A 20,750-nucleotide genomic window follows, 5' to 3' on the forward strand; every position below is an offset into this window, starting at 1 on the left:
CATCATCCCTGTTTAAATATATAAAATGTTAAGTATAATTTTTATTTAACGTAAAGTTTCATTTTATTGTATTTTTATTTTGTAATAAGATATTACAATATCGTGATAAAAAGTAAAAAAATGGAAAGTACGTACCTACTTTAAAATACCGTATCATTACCGTAACATTTTTACGATGTTTTAAAAGTATGTGCTTTTGTAAACCATCGCGTCATTCCTCACACGAAATGTTTTCACAGTAGGTGGTAGCTTCCGACTTTTGAGTCGGGTTATTAATATTATTTTTTTAATAATAAATACAGGACTCACATTACGTTTTTTAAGTTAGCTAACGAGCCAGCTATAAATATAGTTTGTATAATACCTACGAAGAAATAAAGAAATAAGAACTGTCATTATATTTAAATTGCATGTAATAATAAGGTTTAGTTAATAATAATATAGTGGTATATTATTACATAAGCGTGTATGTGGACCGGGCCAAGGACGGCGTGGCGTGATGAAACTAAAGGCGGTGAAGCCACATTTTTATTATGAAATCGTAAATCACAAGTCTTTGGCGGAACCTTTTACTTTAAACGTTTTCTTTCAAATTTAAATACTTTTTTACGGTTAAAATGAAAATGTAATTACGACTTAAGCATTCATTTGCCTTCTATTGTGTAGAATTGTGGTGTTAGTGGGCTAATTTGTCACAGTGTTTACTTACTTTATAGATTTGAGTAAACAATCGTTAATACAGTTTAAGCTATTATTTTGCTTTAAGCTTTAATTTTCTAGTATAAATGTACTGTGTGTGTGTGTGTGTTTGTTGGTATTATTATTTCATTAATGTTCATGAGTTTAAGTTTATTCCACGTATTTTAAAGTAATTTAAAATCACACATATTATTAATTTCAGATATATTAATTAATAATGATCTATTTATCAATGTAAGTTCATATTTTGCGATACTACTTACTTCGTCCGTTATATTCATGGTAGAGAAACCAATTAGTCTCATTAATTCGTAACAATACTGTAACATGACGTTATATATTTATATGTACACATAATACCTTATATAACAAGATCTTTGTCTGCTAGGGTAATTGTATCTTGTAATTAAAGGTATAAACCATGTTTTGTTTGTTAAAGTTATGTTAAAGTAGGTCTTCAAAAGTAAAATATCTTGCATCGCTCGACTTCGACGTTAACATTTAATATCGATTACATAATATAAATTGCATAACACTGCAGTGAGAGTTTCAATCTTAGATTGTACAATATACTTACTTCCGAATTGGAGCCGTCTCGAGTCTCGGCCATGCCTGAAGCTGCATTGGTTACAACACGCGTAAATTGTTTCCATTCTTCCAGTCGCCACTTGATGGTAGACTCGCGTGGCCGCGCATTAAATTCGATTAAATTAATAAACATCGATATTTAAAAACAAAATGTCATAAGTGACCTTACCGCTTTTAACCATAGACTGAATTAAAAAAATAAATTCAAACATGGAAGTAAAGAAGATGGATACCGCTAGTGATGTGATAAGGAAGCCAAATTACATGCTCATGTCCTTGCAGAGGATACTTGTGTTGTTTGTAATAATGGCCAGTGTGATTGTTGTTGTTTACTATACCCCGATGCCAGGTACTTTACGCATGCCTATATTTATAAAACTTGTTTTTTAAAGACCGGAATTATTATATTTGTCCTTTTCATATTACCTTTTATAGGTTTTTAATGTTATATGTTTTTTTCCTATGAAGTTTTAATATTGATATTAATGTATCAATAATATTAAATAAATAAATTAATATTGATTTTTTCATGTTTTAAATTGATCATTAAATACAACTCTATCTAAATCAATTACCATTAAATATTTTGGCAATAGATGATGATAAACTATTATTTTACTTACGTTTATATTTTCATTACATGCCTACCAGTTATTATCTTTTTGAACGTTCCCTTTTTTGCCGCTTAAAATTCGTAACATTTTAAAAGAAATCTTTCTTTAATTATTATTATTAGAAGTTACAGTAAAACACAAACTTTATTTAAGAATTTAACTATGTAATCTCAATAACTCCGTCCGTTTTATATTATTTTGAAATAACTTCAATAATGTGGGTCACAAGACTATGAACAGTTTGATATAGAAAAATAAAAGTTAGTTAATTATAAAAATTACCAAGCAGCCAATGTAAGACATCTAATTTATATGTAAATATACATGTGTAATAAATAATAACAGTTAAACCGTAGCAAAAGTCTTTCATATTATTTTTCTTATTTCTTAAAAGTAAGTTTTTTATTATTTACGGTATATAAGATGGTAATAAAACTTTTTGCTATGTTAAGTCAATACAGTTAAAATAAAGCTTCTATTTATCCATTACTCTCTATGTTTATTATGTTTCACTTAATATGGGTAGCCGTTATTCTTTATTATTAAGTTTTACGACTGTTGACTTCTATTTATTATTATTGAACAAGCCAAACCACTTGGTTTGTGGCAAATGGAAGTTAATTGTGTTAGTGGTTTTATAGTTAGGCCGTAAATTTTAATGTATTTATACTTTCGACAATTAAGTTAACACTTAATATTTAATTAATTTGTTATTTTGTAAGCTTAATATTATATTCTTATTATGATAGAAGAGAAATAATTATTATTAAGTGCCTTTATACAAAATGCATTGACAAAAATGGCTGAACTCTATCTCTTCGATCGGTTTTTCGATTGTTATTTACAACCAAAAAATGATGGCTAATGACTTCTATATGTCAGAAAATGAAAAATACGATCGAATTCTCAGCCTGATAAGGCAAAAGCAAAAAGACAGGAATCGATAAAAAAATAACTTAAAATTGATGTAACTTTTTTGTTGTTACAGAGGAATATTTCGAAAACTGTGATCGTCAATGTCATGAATTAGATTGGCCCATGATTTGCCGAGTAAAGCTGGTTATCGAAGTGTACAAAACCTATAGCAAGTAAGTACTTTTGTATATCCTAACCAAATAGAAAAATATCGCTTATACTTTTGCAGTTTTCTATATTTTTACAAATAAAGAAGTATTTGCATTTCACCTATAAGATTAAAGCGAAATAAAATGTATTTGCTAGAACCATTATACCGATAATCGATTAAATTAATGACTAAAAAGCGAAAGCTTTGACCGTTTAATAGTTCAAGATTCAAACGTTAGAATTAGCGTTATTACAAAGGGACGTATGGACAATGAAGTTTAAAATATATTTTTTTTATCAGCTTCAAGCTGTATAAACCCCGTATATAGCAGGGTAGGCAGAGAGAACATAGTGTTAAGACATTCCATTCTTTCTTTCCGTCGAATTTTTAGAGGCATTGCGTGTTGAGTTCTCACGAGGAACTCAACGCCGGGCAAAAGATATTTCAAAACATTTTATTGGATTTTAATATTTTTTCGTAGATCCTGCAACAACTGTGCAGAAGATGGCAGCGACTGCCCGCCTATGTGTATAACAGCAGATGGTCGTGAACGAGGAGTTTTATCGGCAAATAGGCAATTACCGGCACCGGCCTTCCATGTCTGCCAAAATGATATTCTTGTTGTTGACGTCGTCCACCGTGCGCCTGCGCATGCCCTTTCAATACACTGGCGCGGTCAACCGCAAAAAGAGACGCCTTTTATGGATGGGGCTCCAATGCTAACACAGTGTCCTCAACCTGCATACACGACTTTCCAGTACAAATTCCGCGCATCCGCTGTAGGAACTCATATGTACCACGCTCATTCTGCTGCGGATGCTGCAGATGGACTTGCTGGAGCGTTTATAGTTCGTCAGTCACCTAGACTTGACCCACTGCGAAGTTTATATGACGTGGATGATACAGAACATACAATATTTATTGCGGAATGGGGCCACTCTATGGGTCCGCTAGCTGGAGTGACATCAAAAATACCTAACGCAGAGTCGCTATTAATAAATGGCAAAGGAAACACCCAAGAATCTTTAGATACGCCTTTGTCTAAATTCTACGTGGAATATGGCAAAAGATACAGATTTAGATTGGCATACGGCGGTGGCTTTAAAAGTTGTGCTGTAAATTTCTTTGTTGACCAACACCCACTTAAATTGGTCGCATTAGACGGGCATAGAATACAAACAGAGACGATCAGTTCAATAACTTTAGGAAGAGGTGAACGGGCCGATTTCATTTTAGATGCCAGAAGAGCTGTTGGCGTGTACAAAATAAAAGTAATAGCCGATAAAAATTGTCAAGAGAATTTGGAAGGTGAAGCGGAACTGATATATAAAAACCAGGAGCAAAAAGTTCTGGTGAAAAACGAGGACAGTGATGCTGCGATAGTGAGGCGTGAGTTTACAACAGTAATTAGTGACGAATGTATTAGTGATGGTGTGTTGTGTTTGAATGAGGTGCGTTCAGCTGATAAATTGCCAGCGGATTTGGTCGCCGCTATCGATGAAACTATCTATGTGCCATTCAATTACTCTACGCGACGAATTTCAGCAAAGCGTCTCGGTGAGTTGAGAGTTTTTTTTATTTTGTTTTTAAACGTAATTAGAATTTTTTATTTGAATGATATGAAAATAAAATGTTTCCGTAAAATACAATCATTTAGTTTTATAGATTTTCTTATACATTTCTTAGTTATTTTTGGAACTGCATAAGTTAATTCTCTCTCTAGTAGTACCTACTACTACTACTACTACTACTACTAGAAGAGAGCTTATAAGTAATCTTATAATCAAATTTCTTTAAAACCGATTCGGTTTTGAAAGTCAATTTATATAAACGGATATACCTACTTTCGCTGTCAATGTAAAAAAAGTTATAATTATAATTTTGTACTAATATCTTCTTATCCTGTCATGTAAGTTAACATATAATTACACACTAAATTTTGGAAAAATAAAATATTAAAATAAATTTTATATTAAATATTTAGAGCTTAATAGACATTTTAAAAAAACAATTTCTATCACTTTTCGAACACAAATCACTTTTAAATATACAAGCGTATATTCGTACAAGTAATACGATGCTAACGTTTTCGTGAACATCGAGCTACATACGTCGAAGATTTTTTAATATTACTAAAGCACAAAATAGCTTTTTACATAACGCCAAAACAGACGGATTTGGTGACATTTTTAAATAATTATATTTGTAAATTTAATCCGTAAATCTAGTTTACGATTATATATTTTTTTAAAAACTTATGTAACGGTTTTGACAATCATTAATAAAGTAAATTTCTAAGCGATTATGTAACTTTGTTCAAAATTTTTACATAATCTATATTATCTAAGTGTGCTAGCGTAGCGCAAATGGATAGTATCTACCTAAAGAAATAGTTACGTGTTCAAACATCAGTATCATTAGTCAGTATCAGTTCTCCCACTTTCCGCCGAATGTGTGTTGAGTGGCGGAACTCAACCCCGCGCCTTGCCTTGTTATCAGAGGGAAGAAATGAAAATATGAATAAATAATAATTCATCCGAGTGAGGATCGATCTACAACCGCCACGATTATAATCACACGCTTGTGTCACTGAGCTATGACTGCTAAAATCTTTGAGGCCAAAGAGACAAACATAATTTATTATTGTTTAGAAGATCATGTTTGCAAAGTAAAGTAAAAAAAATGGTACTTAAATAAAGAGTTATTCTTTTATAATGTCAAGCTTTTAACTAGAATAAAATAACAATAAAACACTTACACATGAATTCCAGCTTAGTTTTATGAACTGCTACTACAAAAGTCGGCGCCAATTTAAAAAATTACATAACAATATCAATAAAAAATATTTTAATGAAATTGTTAAACTTAGAATTAATTTTATCCCAATCTTAAATCTATGTAAAATTAATTATTTACATGCAATATACATATATAAACCTAATATTATGGTAAATTAAAGCGTGAAGAAAGTAAATTAATCAGAGGCGAGCTATTCACGTGCGCCATAACCGCAAATAATGATGTCTGATTGCCGTGGACTGTAATAGTTTTGCTCAACCTCTGTTTTTGTTTTGCAATTTCTAGAAATATATATAAATAGATATTATGTATAACTGCAATGGGGAGTTTAAAAAGTAAATCACTAGAGGAAATTAAAAGGAAACTATTATTACAAATATTTATAATAATAGCTAACCTAAGCTATTTTTTTAAAAACTTATTTACTAAAAATCAATAACAAATGTTATAACATTGTTCTAAATGAACTAAATTGGCATTGGAAGGAAAATAAAAAAAATAAATATTATTAATAAATTCAAATTCAAATTCAAAATATTCTTTATTCAAATAAACTTTATAAGCACTTTTGAATCGAATGTACAATATCAACAAAAAGCTACCACCGGTTCGGAAGGCAGTTCTGCTGAGAAGAGCCGGCAAGTTAACAGTTGCTCTTTTTAAAGTCAATGATATATTTTACTATTACATTAGCTGGCAGCTATCCTGCCTGACATTCAATAGACATTAATTCCATACATCTTTATCCTCTAAATATTCTTGAACAGTAATAAGAACAGAAGAGAAGAACAGAATAATTACTTATAATAATGTTTACTAGAAATAAGCCTATTTCTAATAATACAATAAACAGTTATAATAAAAATAAAATATGTATAACAGTGACGGCGTGTACCACAATCAGATTAGGAGAGATCTATCTGTCCCTTATAAATATGGATTAATGTTAATGAGGTTGAGAGCGTTTAATGCATATGTTGTGTTTACACGAAATCCTATTTAGTGAAGGGACAAAAATTGTGTCCAAAATGAATGAGAATGTAATTAGTTTGTTATAAAATATGTAGAAGTATGATAAATACGAAGAATCAATAAAGATTATTTCAATCGTATCGTCACTATTGTAAGTTCGATATTTTCATATCTTCGCCATTCTGCACCAAAGCGATAGTCTAGAGTTGAGTTCCGCCACTCAACTTGCAATGCCTCGAAAAATTCAGTTTCGAAAGTGGGAAACACAGTGTCTTAACACTGTACTGTCACATACATGAAGCTGTTTTTTTCTTTATTTTAGTAAAAATAATTGATATTTCATAAAGTTGATGACATAAGTTTAGTGACGTTGATGTTAAATGAGGAGCACCGTCAGATCTTGGTAGGTAGGTACAGTATGGTAGACTAACTTAAGAAGCTGGACTTTAGCGCATTGTTAAATCGGGAGGAAAACGATGGCAAGTAAGAAAAACCTTAATATATAATATGTGCAGCCATCTACAACTAATTTCAGGGCAGCCAGGCCAGGCCAAGATTCCACTCGGCCAGTATAGCCGTAAAAGGATTTCCTTATAAAAAAGGCCCAGTAGTGAACGACATTGTACCTAAAAACCTTGCATTCTACGAGAAAGGCAATCCAATTGCAACAAAATGGATTCGATATTATTATAGCTTCTGTAAAAGTTATAAACATTTAAGTTATTTATTTAAAATATTCAAGTTAGTTATTTTTTTATCACATTCACTTTATGTAATTATTTCCTTTATTTATTTAAATTTTAAAATGTATTTATTATTAAATACAAAGTTTGTTTTTATAGTTTATCAGTTTAATTGACCTCGTTATAATATAGAATTTGTAATTAGCTTTCACTTACGTTACACTTTGAGCGATATTATATAAAGTCCAATAGAGACATGTTATGTTCCTTAATATTGTAGTGTTATATAAGTTAAATATACTGGTATACATTAATTATTTAATTTTAATATTAAAAAATAGAAATAGAAAAATTGTGTGGATTTTTGTACTTTCTATTGGCGTATTTGTTAATGGTTACTTTATTTTCTTATACGCTATTTTTGGGGCTTTCGTAATTTATACATACATATAATAAAATTGCACTGATCGCTGTTTGTACATGGGAGATTTAAGAGAAAATCTATTATTGAGGACATGTAATATTATTATTATTATATTAATATAATAAAACCCAAAACTGTATAACATTTGTTTTTGATTTGTCGGTGCAAAAGCGCGCGCTAATCTCAGAAACGGCTTAACCGATTTAAATGAGGCATGACGGAAAAAATAATAAATAGGCATTCCTATTCTTATTATAAAGTATTATTTATACAAATAGAATAATAAATATATTGCAACAAAACCTTGCCACAGGTACGATTACGAGTCTACAAGTTAATTAATACAATTAATGACGTTCACACTATTAATAAATAATTAATAGTAACCCGGTACCTACGTCAAAAACAATATATTGTATGTAAATTAAGCAATCGTTATGCGCATTTATTAATTGGAGATAATAGTTAATGATTACTTATAGATTTAAATGAAAATAACGTAATTACATATGATGTGATTGGAAAGATAATTAACGTAAATGGAAATATTTATTTTAGCCGCCGATCTCGTTATTTAATTTTACTGAATATAAATTAATTATTAATATAATTATAATAAAATATAGCAGGATATAACGATCGCCATAATAATAAATACCCTCAATAATAGATTTTCTCATCACCTTCCATGCGACCACTTATCAGCTACACGCTATCCCGCACACCTCAGTGTAGACAGATGGAGAGGCCTAGTGTTATGACACTCCGTTCCCTACTTTCTGCCGAATTCTGGAGGCTTTACATGTTGAGTCTGCCACCAGTTACAATTAAATATCAGTAAAGATTAACAAACAAACAATTATATTGTTATTAGTATTATTACATAAAAAGTGATTTCGATAATACCGTCCCGATTTATTAAGCAATGGATTAGCAATAAGCCTTCATGAATATTTTATATCGCCGTTAGTCGAATGGGAGTGAACAGGAAAGAAATTAAAGAATGGCGTTGGGTACCTACTGGGTATCGACCCGTGTTACGCGGCACCTTGAAATTTTGCAACTAGGCAAATGTTTTAGGAAAGTGGGTAAATAATTTTACAACTTGGACGTCTAGGAAATTTCATTTTAGTATATATTTGTGATATGTGAAAATATATTAGTAGTTAGGTAAGCGTGTCTTGCTGTGTTAGTTGAGGAATATAATAAAATTAATGTTATTTAGGTAAATTCATTATCGTTTGTTTTAGTTTGTTTTGTACATGTAGGTAAATATAGTTACCGTTCTGCTTATAGTATTTTTTTTTAAATCGGCTTACCTGTTCGTCGTGAGGCTTTCATTTCTTCGCTCTGGTGTCAAGGAATAGTGCGGCGTTGAGTTTCACTTCTCAACATAAAATAAAATTCTGTGGAAACTGGGAAACGGAGAGTATTAACTCTAGGTCCCCTCTACCTACCCTGCTATATACACTATACAGCGTGAAGCTGTAAAAAAAAGCTATAACAGCTAACATACCTGATAATTTAAAAACTTTTGCACCGGCAAAGAGAAAAGTTGAGTTAGTTATTCTAAAGTGACGCTTTATAACGGCAGAGTTAAGCGCCTTTGTCTGTGTTGAACGCTTTACCGGCAAAAGTTAGACATTTTCAACTAATTCGATAAACCACAAATCCTCGAACTAGAAAATCGATACGAAGGATTATACGTGAGCCTCGAGACGACGTAATAGGGAAATTACTAACTTTATATCTCCTGAGAAATAAAAAAAGAAATTATAACCCTATTATAGTAACAAGATAAAAACATAATTATATAGAGTTAATAAATATGACAATAATAAAAAATGTTAAAGGAATGTTTATTTTTAATATATTTCTGTATCCCAAATATGATTATATGAAAGACTAGGATATTGCCTTTAAGATAAATTTTATTAGAACACGTAAGCAAGATCAGTACCTAACAACCACCAACAGTAATCTAAGCAATAATTGAATAGAATAAGCGGGCGAAGCCGCAAGCGCCATATTACAGAGAGAAAAAATATTTATAATAATCCTCCAAAGTTCTGATACAACGTTTGGTGGTATCGTAGCACCTAATATTTCCAAAAGCTTTAAGTTTGTCTTGGTTAAAGTTAAAATTGCGATTTACGCTTCAAAGTAAAACATGTATGAGGGTATGCTGTATATAGGTAGATACCTACAAATGTACGTACACTTACTTATAAAACTTTTAAGCTCATCGTAACGCGGTGCAGTATTCCTATATCATTTACCCAGTTGCGAGAGTGCTCGTAAACTATAATTAGTGTCTTTGAGTACATTATTGAATGTAGTATTCTTATTTTATATACTCTGTGAAAGCGTAGCGTTAGAAAATTCCATTATTTATGATAAAATTTACAGTATTTATCGATTGATTAAAATATTTGTAATTTGATATATTATCTTCTTAATATATAGCAATTTGAAAGAGATATTGTAAGTAATTCTTTCTTTATTTTGTATTCCTATTTGATTGTAATTTTGCTTTCGTGTCGAGGCAAAAACACGGCGTTGAGTACCGCCACTCAACACGTAGTGCCTCCAGAATTTAGCAAAAAGTGTTGAGTGGAGTTAATTAACACCCTGCTGTGTGCGGGATATAGCGGGAAGTTGAAAAATATACATATACTATTAAAAATATACTTCATATACGCCTCATTTGTTAAGGCGTGAAATACGAGGTAATATTAGTTTTATGTTTGAAGTAACGTATTGCAGCAGTTCGTACGCCATTTGCTGAGTTGTGCAAGTGCTCGTAAACACTAATTATCCCCAGCTGACTGTAGCTCTTGAAATACTGTGCTTATATGAATATTATATTGTTATATAGAAATATTATATTATCTTAACAATACTGTTATCAAAATATATTTAAAATACGGTATTTAAAAATCTATTAATATTTTATGCGTGGTAATGTTTCGTCTAAACCATTTTGTGTATTTCTTCATTATTAGCTATGTTAGCTTATTTGTTATGGTTTTTTAAAATAAGTAGAGCTTTAAAGTAATATTAAACAATTTTTTAACGAGAATATTAATATTAAATTATTCCTATATATTGTTGCATAAAACTAAACATACATTTACATACCTAAGTATATACATTACATAGTTTAATGTTTTTTTACACAGAGAGCTGGGGTCAAACAGATGGTCATCGCTTCACGTATCCGGCGTCACCACTGCTAACTCAAACTGCTGATGTAGCTCCAGAGGCAATATGCCCTGATGGGCCTGGAGATGGAGAGGAATGCGTTCACGTCAAGCACGTCCCGCTGCACTCTACTGTCGAGTTAATAATGTTTGATCAAGGTAAAAATATGTTACTGTATTTATACTAATAAGTATTTATAAAATATATTTTTTTTCTTTCTTTAGATTTGTATTTCTAAATAAAAAATATATTTGTATTCCAATTTCTTCATTAGCTTGTAGCAAAATTTAAACGAACGTATTGATTTAAATAGGGTAACAAACAATAGAAAGTTTTCTACCGTATTTAAATTATATTTATTTATAAAATATACTGTTCCATTAATTTTTTTCATGTAAAATTACGAAAGAACAGCTATATACAGTATAAATAGGTTTCGTTGAACAATATTGTTTTAAAATCCTGGGTAACAGCGAAGCGAGCAAACACTAAGTGTAAATGCTAAGTACTTATCACTCTAATTTACCGCCGAGTTATGTTTGTTTGAAGCAAATATGGCTTACAAAATGTTAGCCTGAACCTTATGCGGGAATACCCTCGATAATTTCCACAGGCACTGGACAGCGTTAGGGATTATACTCTGAAATATATTAATACCTTAGTAATTGTATAATTCTCTACGATTGTGGATCAAAGGAAGTGCTAATGCCTTTATAGTCAGTATAAATACGGTATTTTAGTTGGAAAATTGTGTTTGAGAATAAGCGGTGGTCGTAATTTTATATTTTTTTAAGTAAAATTTTAATTTATAATGTAATTGATTTGGTTCTGGATAAAATAGTATATTAATTTTTATTGTGAGTAAACCCTTTTAAGGGAACGCCGACTGACTCGAGTGGATTATATGAGACTTACGGACTGGCAGATGTAGGCTGTTAGTAATACCCCAGAAGATACTACGTTACCCATTTTCGACGACTTCTGGAGGCATTGCGTGTTGAGTGGCGCAACTCTACGCGCTTTGCCTCGACATCAAAGCGAAGAAATGAAAATATTAAATATTTCATTACCTCGAATGGGAATGGAACCCACAACCTGTCGCATTTACATTCACACTGTGATGACTGATCCCACTATAAGTTATTGTTCTATGCGTGGAAATATTGACATTATTTTATTTAAAGTTATTTATATTATTCTAATAGTTTAGAAATCGACTATCGTGCTGTCGAATTGAAAAATCTCACGATGGTTATATCACAAGTCTGAGAAGTTCTTCGAAAATTTGCTTCACAAATCGCTTTATTTGTCCGAATCAAATAGTAGCGTATCTCGCATATGAATAGAGTAAATAATAACAGCCAACAAACTCTATCGATGTTTGTCCTTGGGAAACTTTTGCTCGTCTGTTAATTTCTATCCAATACTTTCAATATTTATTTAAATCATATAAAGTTGACTATTTGAATAAGTTTATAATAAAAAAAAGTGAAATGGTATTTGGGTTAGGTTGTTTAGGTTGGCTAGCTTTACTGTTAATTCGTTTTCTAGTCACTGACAATATCTTGGGGAAAGGAAAACATTGAGAACGAAATCATAAAATTTCTTTCCGTTATTCTTATTTATTTTTGTCTATAAAAATAACGAAATACTGCTTTGGTCCGGTTATGTGTGGCATTGGACGTGGATCATCCGTAAACATGCCATGTCTTGTTGGTCGGAAGGAGAAGATGTAGTGATGTTTCACTAGCTTCCATTGTCACCAGAACCAGAAATTCCATTATCACTAGCATTGATTCACAAACAACTTATGTAAAACTTGTAAGTATATAGCTTAGCAACTTAAGTTTAAGTGCTTACTAAGTTAAATTCTATAAAATGGCATAAGTGTTGAACAAAACAAATAAGAATGCACTTTTCCGATGGATGTTTCTTTAAGAACTAAGCTTAAAAGGTTTTGACTTTCCTTGTTGGAAAGCTAGACACTGTATAGCACGAGTCGGAGGATGGAGTCTGTGACAATATTTACATATTTTATACAATACCGAGATGAGGTGAAGTTTGTATAGGAAATGACTGATGTGTGTATTGGTGATGAGTTTCCGGTGTCTTTTAGGTCATCTGTGCCTTAAAAGGTTTGTGTCGATTAAGTTTAATATACATTTTAAAACAGGATGATAGCATGTGCTTCTTTTTAAATATATTAAAAAAATTTGAGACGTCAAGATTTGTGAAAAAACATACCTTCTACATTATTACTTGAGTTCAAAAATATTGCTTATTTACTAGTTTTTGTAAGATTTAGATTTGTATTTTATTTTTCTTTTTAATAAAATAATTTAACAATTAGACTCTGATAAGATACATTAATAAATGTAAATATACTATCAGTTAAAACGGATTCAAATCCTCAACCCATGACTCAAATCATAACCAGACTAGTATATTTGATTGCGTGCTGCAATAATTAGGACAGCCATGATTGATCTCTATAAGCTTTGATTCTTGATATTTACAACTAGAGAACTGAACTAATATCCAATACAAGAATTTAATTTTATAATACAAACCGTTACTGTATTATTAAATTTAATATATAGAGAACGAAGTCAAATTTACTTTAATTTATTGCGATTATACTTTCAAAATGCGAATTTGACCTACTTGTTACGTATATTTAAATAATTTTTTGCCATCTTCGTTTTGAACACGAATTTTAGCACTGGGTTTATCTAAATACGAATATAAATTCAAGGTACATTTAAATATTAAAGATATTTTCTATAATAAAATATTACAAACAACATTTCCTAATGGAATATAGAAATTTATTATAAATTTGTAAGTATGTATTTGTATTGGCACAAACACTTGGACTTACACAACAGTTATTTCATTTTACGTTTTGACGAGTGGTATGACAGGCGCTCGTGAGCGTTAGTTGCTTTCTCAAGAAACCTTTTGGTTGCATTATTCATGTACAATTCACGAGATTAGGTGCTTCGGGCTGTGCTGATAACCTGTTGATTATACCTCTCTCTTGAAACTGGGTTATAAACAGTTTTAAATTAATTATTTTTTTTATGAAGATATGATGTAGGTAGGTATTTAAATAGTAGAGCATATTTATAATTGTTTTGTATTTAAAAAAAAGAACAAAAAAATCTTCGCTTCGTTGAGTTTTGTCACTCAACACGCAATGCCCCCACAATTCGGCAGAAAGTGGGGAACGTAGTGTCAAAACACTAGGTTCACTCTGACTACCCTGCTGTGTGCGGGATACAGCGTGAAGCTGATATATTTTAATTTAAAATGTGTATATTTAATTAATATACTTGGTACCTTTATTACTTACGCAAATGACAATAATATAACAACTTTGTGATAGATTTTAACAGAAAGAACGCTTTACAAAAATCTTATTAGTACTTATACATTTTGTGCTAAACTTCCGTAAAACTGAAAACGTAGCAGAAAATTTTGCAACATAAAGGATTTCAGCAGGAACTTAATTGCGCTCTATTTTCACTACACTTAGCCTTTACACATACAAGATATACACTATAGTAGAAGCTTAAATAGTATAGTATCTTTGAAATTGGTAGTCTCATATTATATGCTTTCTAACAGCTCTTTGTTTAATATACTCGTAGTATATGATATTCGTTATCAGCTTTAAATAGTACGTAGGGGCTCAAGCGTGCGTCTGTTACCGCCGGTTGTAGGTTCGATTCCTATTCGGGGATATAATTATTATTTATTATTATATTCTTTTCTTCGCCACAACACACAATGCCTCGAAAAATACACCGGAAAGTGGGGAAGGTGAAATACCCTCTAATACATTCCTTTCTTCTCCACTTTTCGGCCATTCCAGAAATATTGCAGAGAAATCAATGCTGTAACGAGTGTTAGATGAGGCGAAAGAAATTTAGATTTTCATGTAAAAACATACGAGTTGTATTCTTTCTAAACTAAGGTAAAATTACAAGAGTGAAGAGCGACGTCGGCAATATAATTGTTTCTTATAATAGGTATTAGGTGTCCGTGAAACTGAACACCTGTATATTTATTATATTACAATTTACTTCCCAACTTTCTATGAAAGGTGTTATTATATTATCATACTATAATTTCACATGTTTACACTTCTACTTGTTACACTTGTCATATAAATTATAAATTTTGTTTGTTGTAAATAAATACTTAAGTATAGCCATGAAATTCTTTTTGGATTTAATGTAAGTGACATAGAATATTGTATATTAAAAATTCATAGATTTTACTAACCGTAGAAGGTTTTAATATTGTACCTATAAATTTAACAAATGCAGCTACTTATGTGTTAAAGTTCATAAGGTTTTGACTTGTGGGTTCAACTTCTCAACATTTCTGTAATAATAAAGACTTTTGTAGTAATAAATAGCTTAGTAGTAGTTTCCATAGAGGCACGGGGTTCAAATCCCGCTACGTTCAAATTTTTATACGTTTTCTGAGTAACTAGTAATAAAGAGATTTTATATTTTTAGGTGCGATTCACACTCCCGTAGCTTACGCGTAATTACGTTCTTGTCATTTCTATGTTACACTATAAACTTCGACAAATTGTGTCTAATAAAACGATCAAGTAATTTACATATACATCATTAAAATATATGATACTCATAAAGAAACATAATCTGTAGAGGAAATTGCATCCGCCAACTGGTATGTTTGCGTCACAATGTTAAATGTTAATGACAAAATGTTAATAACAACCGTCGTCGCTACGCGACCGCGTTCGTTACCGCGACATTTTGATATTCATCCTTATGAAAAAAAATATAATAGTCGCTTTTAGCATTTCATCTAGATTGAAATTATATTTCTATAGAAATTATATTCTTGTATTTCAAGCAGGCGTAGCCGCGTCCGGGTCCGCTAGTAAATTATATTCTTCCGACCTTAAGTGACATCTGAAAGGTTAAATCGATAAAAAACATAAATTCTGAATTAATTGTAAAAGTTAATTAATTTGCATTAAAAAATAAGCAAAAATGTCAATAAATACTTTAAGCATTTAATATTTAAATAAAAAAAAATCCGTGTCGTATTTGAAGTAGCAACTATTGTGGTCAGTCAAAAACGTTGCCATTGAGCATTTAATTCGTTAATATTAATTATTATCATATAAAGACAAGTATATAAATGGGAAAATTATTTATATCGTTATTTACATATAAATGGGACAATTGATTATATAGTAATTAATTATATTACAGAAATGGTGAAATATATGTATATGAAATACCATTTTAATTTCCTCCTAAAGTTTTAAACGATTCCACTTTCGATTCCTCATTAATAAGAATATTAGAAATGTTAATTTACATATTTAAAATATTAGTTTAGGTGTTTTAAAACTCGACCATACATTGATTTTAATATATTAAGTTTAAATTTAACTTGTATATTCAACAGCTTCTCCTAAAATAAGAATTTGGGTGGATTGTATCTGTACTAATGTTATAAAGCTTTTATATGTTTGGTTGAACGCGTTAATCTCAGGAACTACTGGTTCGAATTGCAAAGCATGTATTGTGCTGGATATTACATTTATTGAAGAAAGGTATATTATATAGATTCTGCAGTACGAGTTACCTTGGACGCTTTTAACGAGTCGTGGTTAATACTCTACCTGGGCGAAGCTGCAGGCAGAAACTAGGTCTTTACAAAAACTTAATCCTAAACAAATCTCCCACAATACAAATGATTATTACAACATAAAATTCTCATAGCTTCTTATTATTTCGTGTATTTTAATACATTTTAAGAAAGTAGGTTTAGAGTAACAAGACAATTTAGTTTCACTTGTGAATATTAAATAGTATGATATGCAAGTCTTGTCTAGAGATAATACTAATTTTGTTCTCTAGCAATTACGTATATATTTTAATAGTACATAACTGCCTCTGTTTTATACGGCATACGGCTGTCGTGACGCAGTGGCACGTTATTTGACTGTAAGCGCGACGGTTATGGGTTCGATTCTCATTGGATTCGGATGAATGAATTATTAAATATTTTCGTTTACGAGCTCTGGTTATAAGGCAAAGCGCAGCGTTGAGTTCCGTCACTCAACGGTGTCTCGAAAAATATGGGGGAATTTGGAGAACGCATCGTTTTAACACTAAGTTTCCTCTCACTACCCCGTTATAAGCGGGATACCGCGTGAAGCTATAAAAAAATAATAACTGTATATAAGTAAGCTGGTAGATGTATATTACATTTATGTACATCTGTATATGTAGTTTACACTTAAAGTTTTTTTTTTATTTTATAAGGTTATTAAGCGTAAATTTTAATTTCAGGAGGCGAATCTGACCATATATTCCATCTCCACGGCTACAGCTTCTATGTGACAGGAGTCCGACATTTCAATACCAGTTTTGACAAGGAAGTCATCAAACAAATGAACAACGAGGGAACCTTATTCCCCAATAAGAACATTATAGATCCAATTGAAAAAGATACTATAGTTATACCAAAATTTGGTGTGGCATCTCTAAGATTTAAGGCAGATAACCCAGGATTTTGGATGATGAGGGATGAGAAGTCAGCACATTGGACGAGAGGATTGGATTTTGTTTTAAAAGTTGGTGACCAGAGGAACTTTGTGCAAGCACCGTCGGATTTCCCTAAATGTGGTTCCTACGTCGGACCTGAATATTTCTTGATATAATCAAGACTGATTACTTTATTATTACGCCCGAGATGTGTTTATAACTCGCATGTAAAATGGTTACACTATGATGGTAGCCCTGGATAAGTTGATTCAAATAGCTCTCTCATACAAATAATATTTAAAATTAATTCAAAATAAGAATGTTATACATCAGCCTCAACGGTTGTGGGTTCGAATCTCACTTGGAGGAATGGATTATTATCTATTATTATTTTAATTTTTCCGCACTGGTACCAAGGCAACACCGGTATTGAGTACCACTACTCAACATGCAATATCTTGAAAATTCTGTGGAAAGTGAAGAATAAAGTGCCTTAACACTAGGTTCCTATTATATGCCTGTTATAAATTACCTACCTGACTAGCAACTAGGATGCAACTTACAAACATATATTTCGGGCTTTATTATAAGTTAATTATTTATTCTAATGTGATATTATTTTAATTCCAACCAAGCGAAGATCGTCTTATCAAATTTTAGTTTCTAGATCTAGAGACTAAAACTAGATTTGACGGGATTTCTTATTTTCTATATGTTAATATTATATTATACTTAATGTTCTAAGTGACCTTATATTATTAATAATAAATAAATTTAAAAACTAAAAGAAACATTATTACTTACCTTTTATTACTATATAAGCTTATCGTCAGTATATTTAAATGTCGCATGTTTACAATGGATATTTAAGTCCGTTGCTTTCTCTCTTTGTGAGCGTTAAATAGAGATGAGAGAATTTATTACTGTGCCTCGCGGTTTACTCGGTAAAGGATTTTGCTCTGTTCGAGTTATTTTATTTGTTTAATTATGAACATATTGTTTGAGGTAAGATAATACGTGTGCGTGAACAAGACAGATTGTGGGTTCGATTCCTATTCGAGGAATGTACAATATTTTCATTTCTTCGTTCCTGTGTCGAGGCAAAACGCGGCTTTCAGTTCCGCCACTCAACACGTAAATACGTTTAATTTTTAAAATATTAATTGGATGATATGGTCAAATTGATAACATTCAAATATTTTTTATTCACAGTCAATTTACTATATATCTTACATCTAAATAAATAATATTTCAAATTAATATAGATCTTGTCCAAACTAATATTTCTTTTATATAGAAACGCATACGACCGTTGACTCAGAAACAAAAATAACATATTCACATGTTATCGTACGTACATACAAGATCGGTAAGTGAGTTATTCAATTTTTCTGTAGAAATCAAATAAGACAAGTAAATGTATAGTAATGTTATGCTCAATATGTCAAATAAAATAACTAATGTAAATATACCCATATACTTATTTTGAAATGGCTTTTATTTCCCCAGCTCCGAACTAAATTGAATATAACTTGTCCCTTTTCAATAAGGAATATGTTTTTACAGATGTCATGTTATATAGAATGTAATATTATGTTTTTTATTATATTGTAGTTACATATTTTTATTATGCCTTTTTATTAATTTTATTTGAAGCAGTCGTTAGCTGGTATCGCTAGCTCAGAGATGGAGAGAAATCAGAAAACGTGTAACGTAGGTAAGTGTATGATAACCTTCTGGGCATCAGTTCATTGGGTTTTAATTTAATAATAGGATTATAAGATATAAAAAAGTTAATCAGCTTCAGCTGTATATAGCAGGGTAGGCACTGTTAAGACTACGTTCCCCACTTTCCGCCGAGTTTTACGAGACATTGCGTGTTGAGTGGCGGAACTCAACGCTGCGCTTTTTCTTGACACCAGAAATATAAATTTAAATAAATATTTCATTTCCTCGAGTGGGGCTCGAACCCACAACCAGTCGTGTTTACAGTCACACTTTGTGCCCTTGCGCCACGACTGGCCTCTTACATGGATTTAAATTTAATAAATGAATTTACATTGTTTTAAAACAATGTTTTAGGTTATAAAATTAATTAATCAAATATACTTTTATTGCTGTTTTTTCTACGAAAATCTTCTATTTTAGTTAATTTCTCTAAATTTGGAATATATAAGTATATACAAATACATTTAGTGAGCAAAAACTCTAGATAATTCGAGAACTTTTTGCGTGATTAGAAAACGTAAAACCTTTCACGCTTAGGTAAGATTAAGATAAAGTAGGATTAGAGATCACCTTTAGATCCAAAGTCAGATGAAATCTCAATAAGTTTTCACGCCTCTGATAAAAACTAAGTAGATAGAAGATCTAAAAAAAATTATCATAAAAGTTCTTTACCGTTATCTAAATATATATTTTTTTTATTAAAAGAAAATTAGGAAAATACAAGAAAATGTTCTAAATTTTCTATTTAAAAATGGGCGAACTAAATTATCTTAACAATAGATTTAATGTATTGGTCCTCGGGGCACGGTAATACCGCACCCTTAGGCCCCTTACACTGAGATTTATACCCCCGGAATACCTACAACTTGCTGTAATTCAAGCGGAATTTTCACCCGTTTTCATAATAGTAAATTAGTTTCATTTAAATGTAGGTTAGAAGATAACGGAAAATGAAATATTATACGAATTATATTATACATTTTTTTTCAGCTTCTTGTTGTATCCAGCATGTAGCAGCGTAGGCAGAGAGATCCCACTAATACACTTCGCTCTCCACTTTTCGCCGAATTCTTGAGGCATTGCGTGTTGAGTGGCGGAACTAATAGAGCGAATAAAATAGAAATAGGAATCGAACCCACAACTCAAACTGGTCTCAAATATATAATTAAGCAATATCGAATGACAAATACTAGAGCAAGGGAATAATTATTGCAAAGTGAGATTTTATGCTTCTGTCGTTATAGTGAAATGGTGTCGTAAAACAGCTGCAAAATGCACATTACAAAGTAGCTTTCAGGCTTCAAAGTATGAATTTATGAACAAAATGAAAAAAGTGGAATTTTATATCGCCGTCTAATAAAAAAGCTATTTTAATATAAAGATTGAAATAAATAAATATAATTTTACTTTTCTTTTTGGTTTGTTCTT

The 20,750-nt window shown here is 31.0% G+C and overlaps 1 protein-coding gene across 1 annotated transcript; it reads left to right on the forward strand.

Moving 5' to 3' along the window:
* The first annotated feature begins 1,238 nt into the window (after positions 1-1,238).
* LOC146527550 (multicopper oxidase 3-like) lies at positions 1,239-18,385 on the forward strand. The gene is made up of 5 exons (XM_085204462.1): positions 1,239-1,636; positions 2,890-2,989; positions 3,449-4,524; positions 11,028-11,207; positions 17,400-18,385. Exons 1-5 carry the CDS (start codon positions 1,498-1,500, stop codon positions 17,768-17,770), a joined length of 1,866 nt encoding a protein of 621 aa, XP_085060588.1. The 5' UTR covers positions 1,239-1,497; the 3' UTR covers positions 17,771-18,385.
* The last annotated feature ends 2,365 nt before the right edge of the window (positions 18,386-20,750 follow it).

This window comes from Heliconius melpomene, chromosome 20, assembly GCF_056956725.1.
Source record: "Heliconius melpomene rosina isolate 202511_hmr_F chromosome 20, ASM5695672v1, whole genome shotgun sequence".
In the NCBI taxonomy this organism is placed as follows: domain Eukaryota; kingdom Metazoa; phylum Arthropoda; class Insecta; order Lepidoptera; family Nymphalidae; genus Heliconius; species Heliconius melpomene.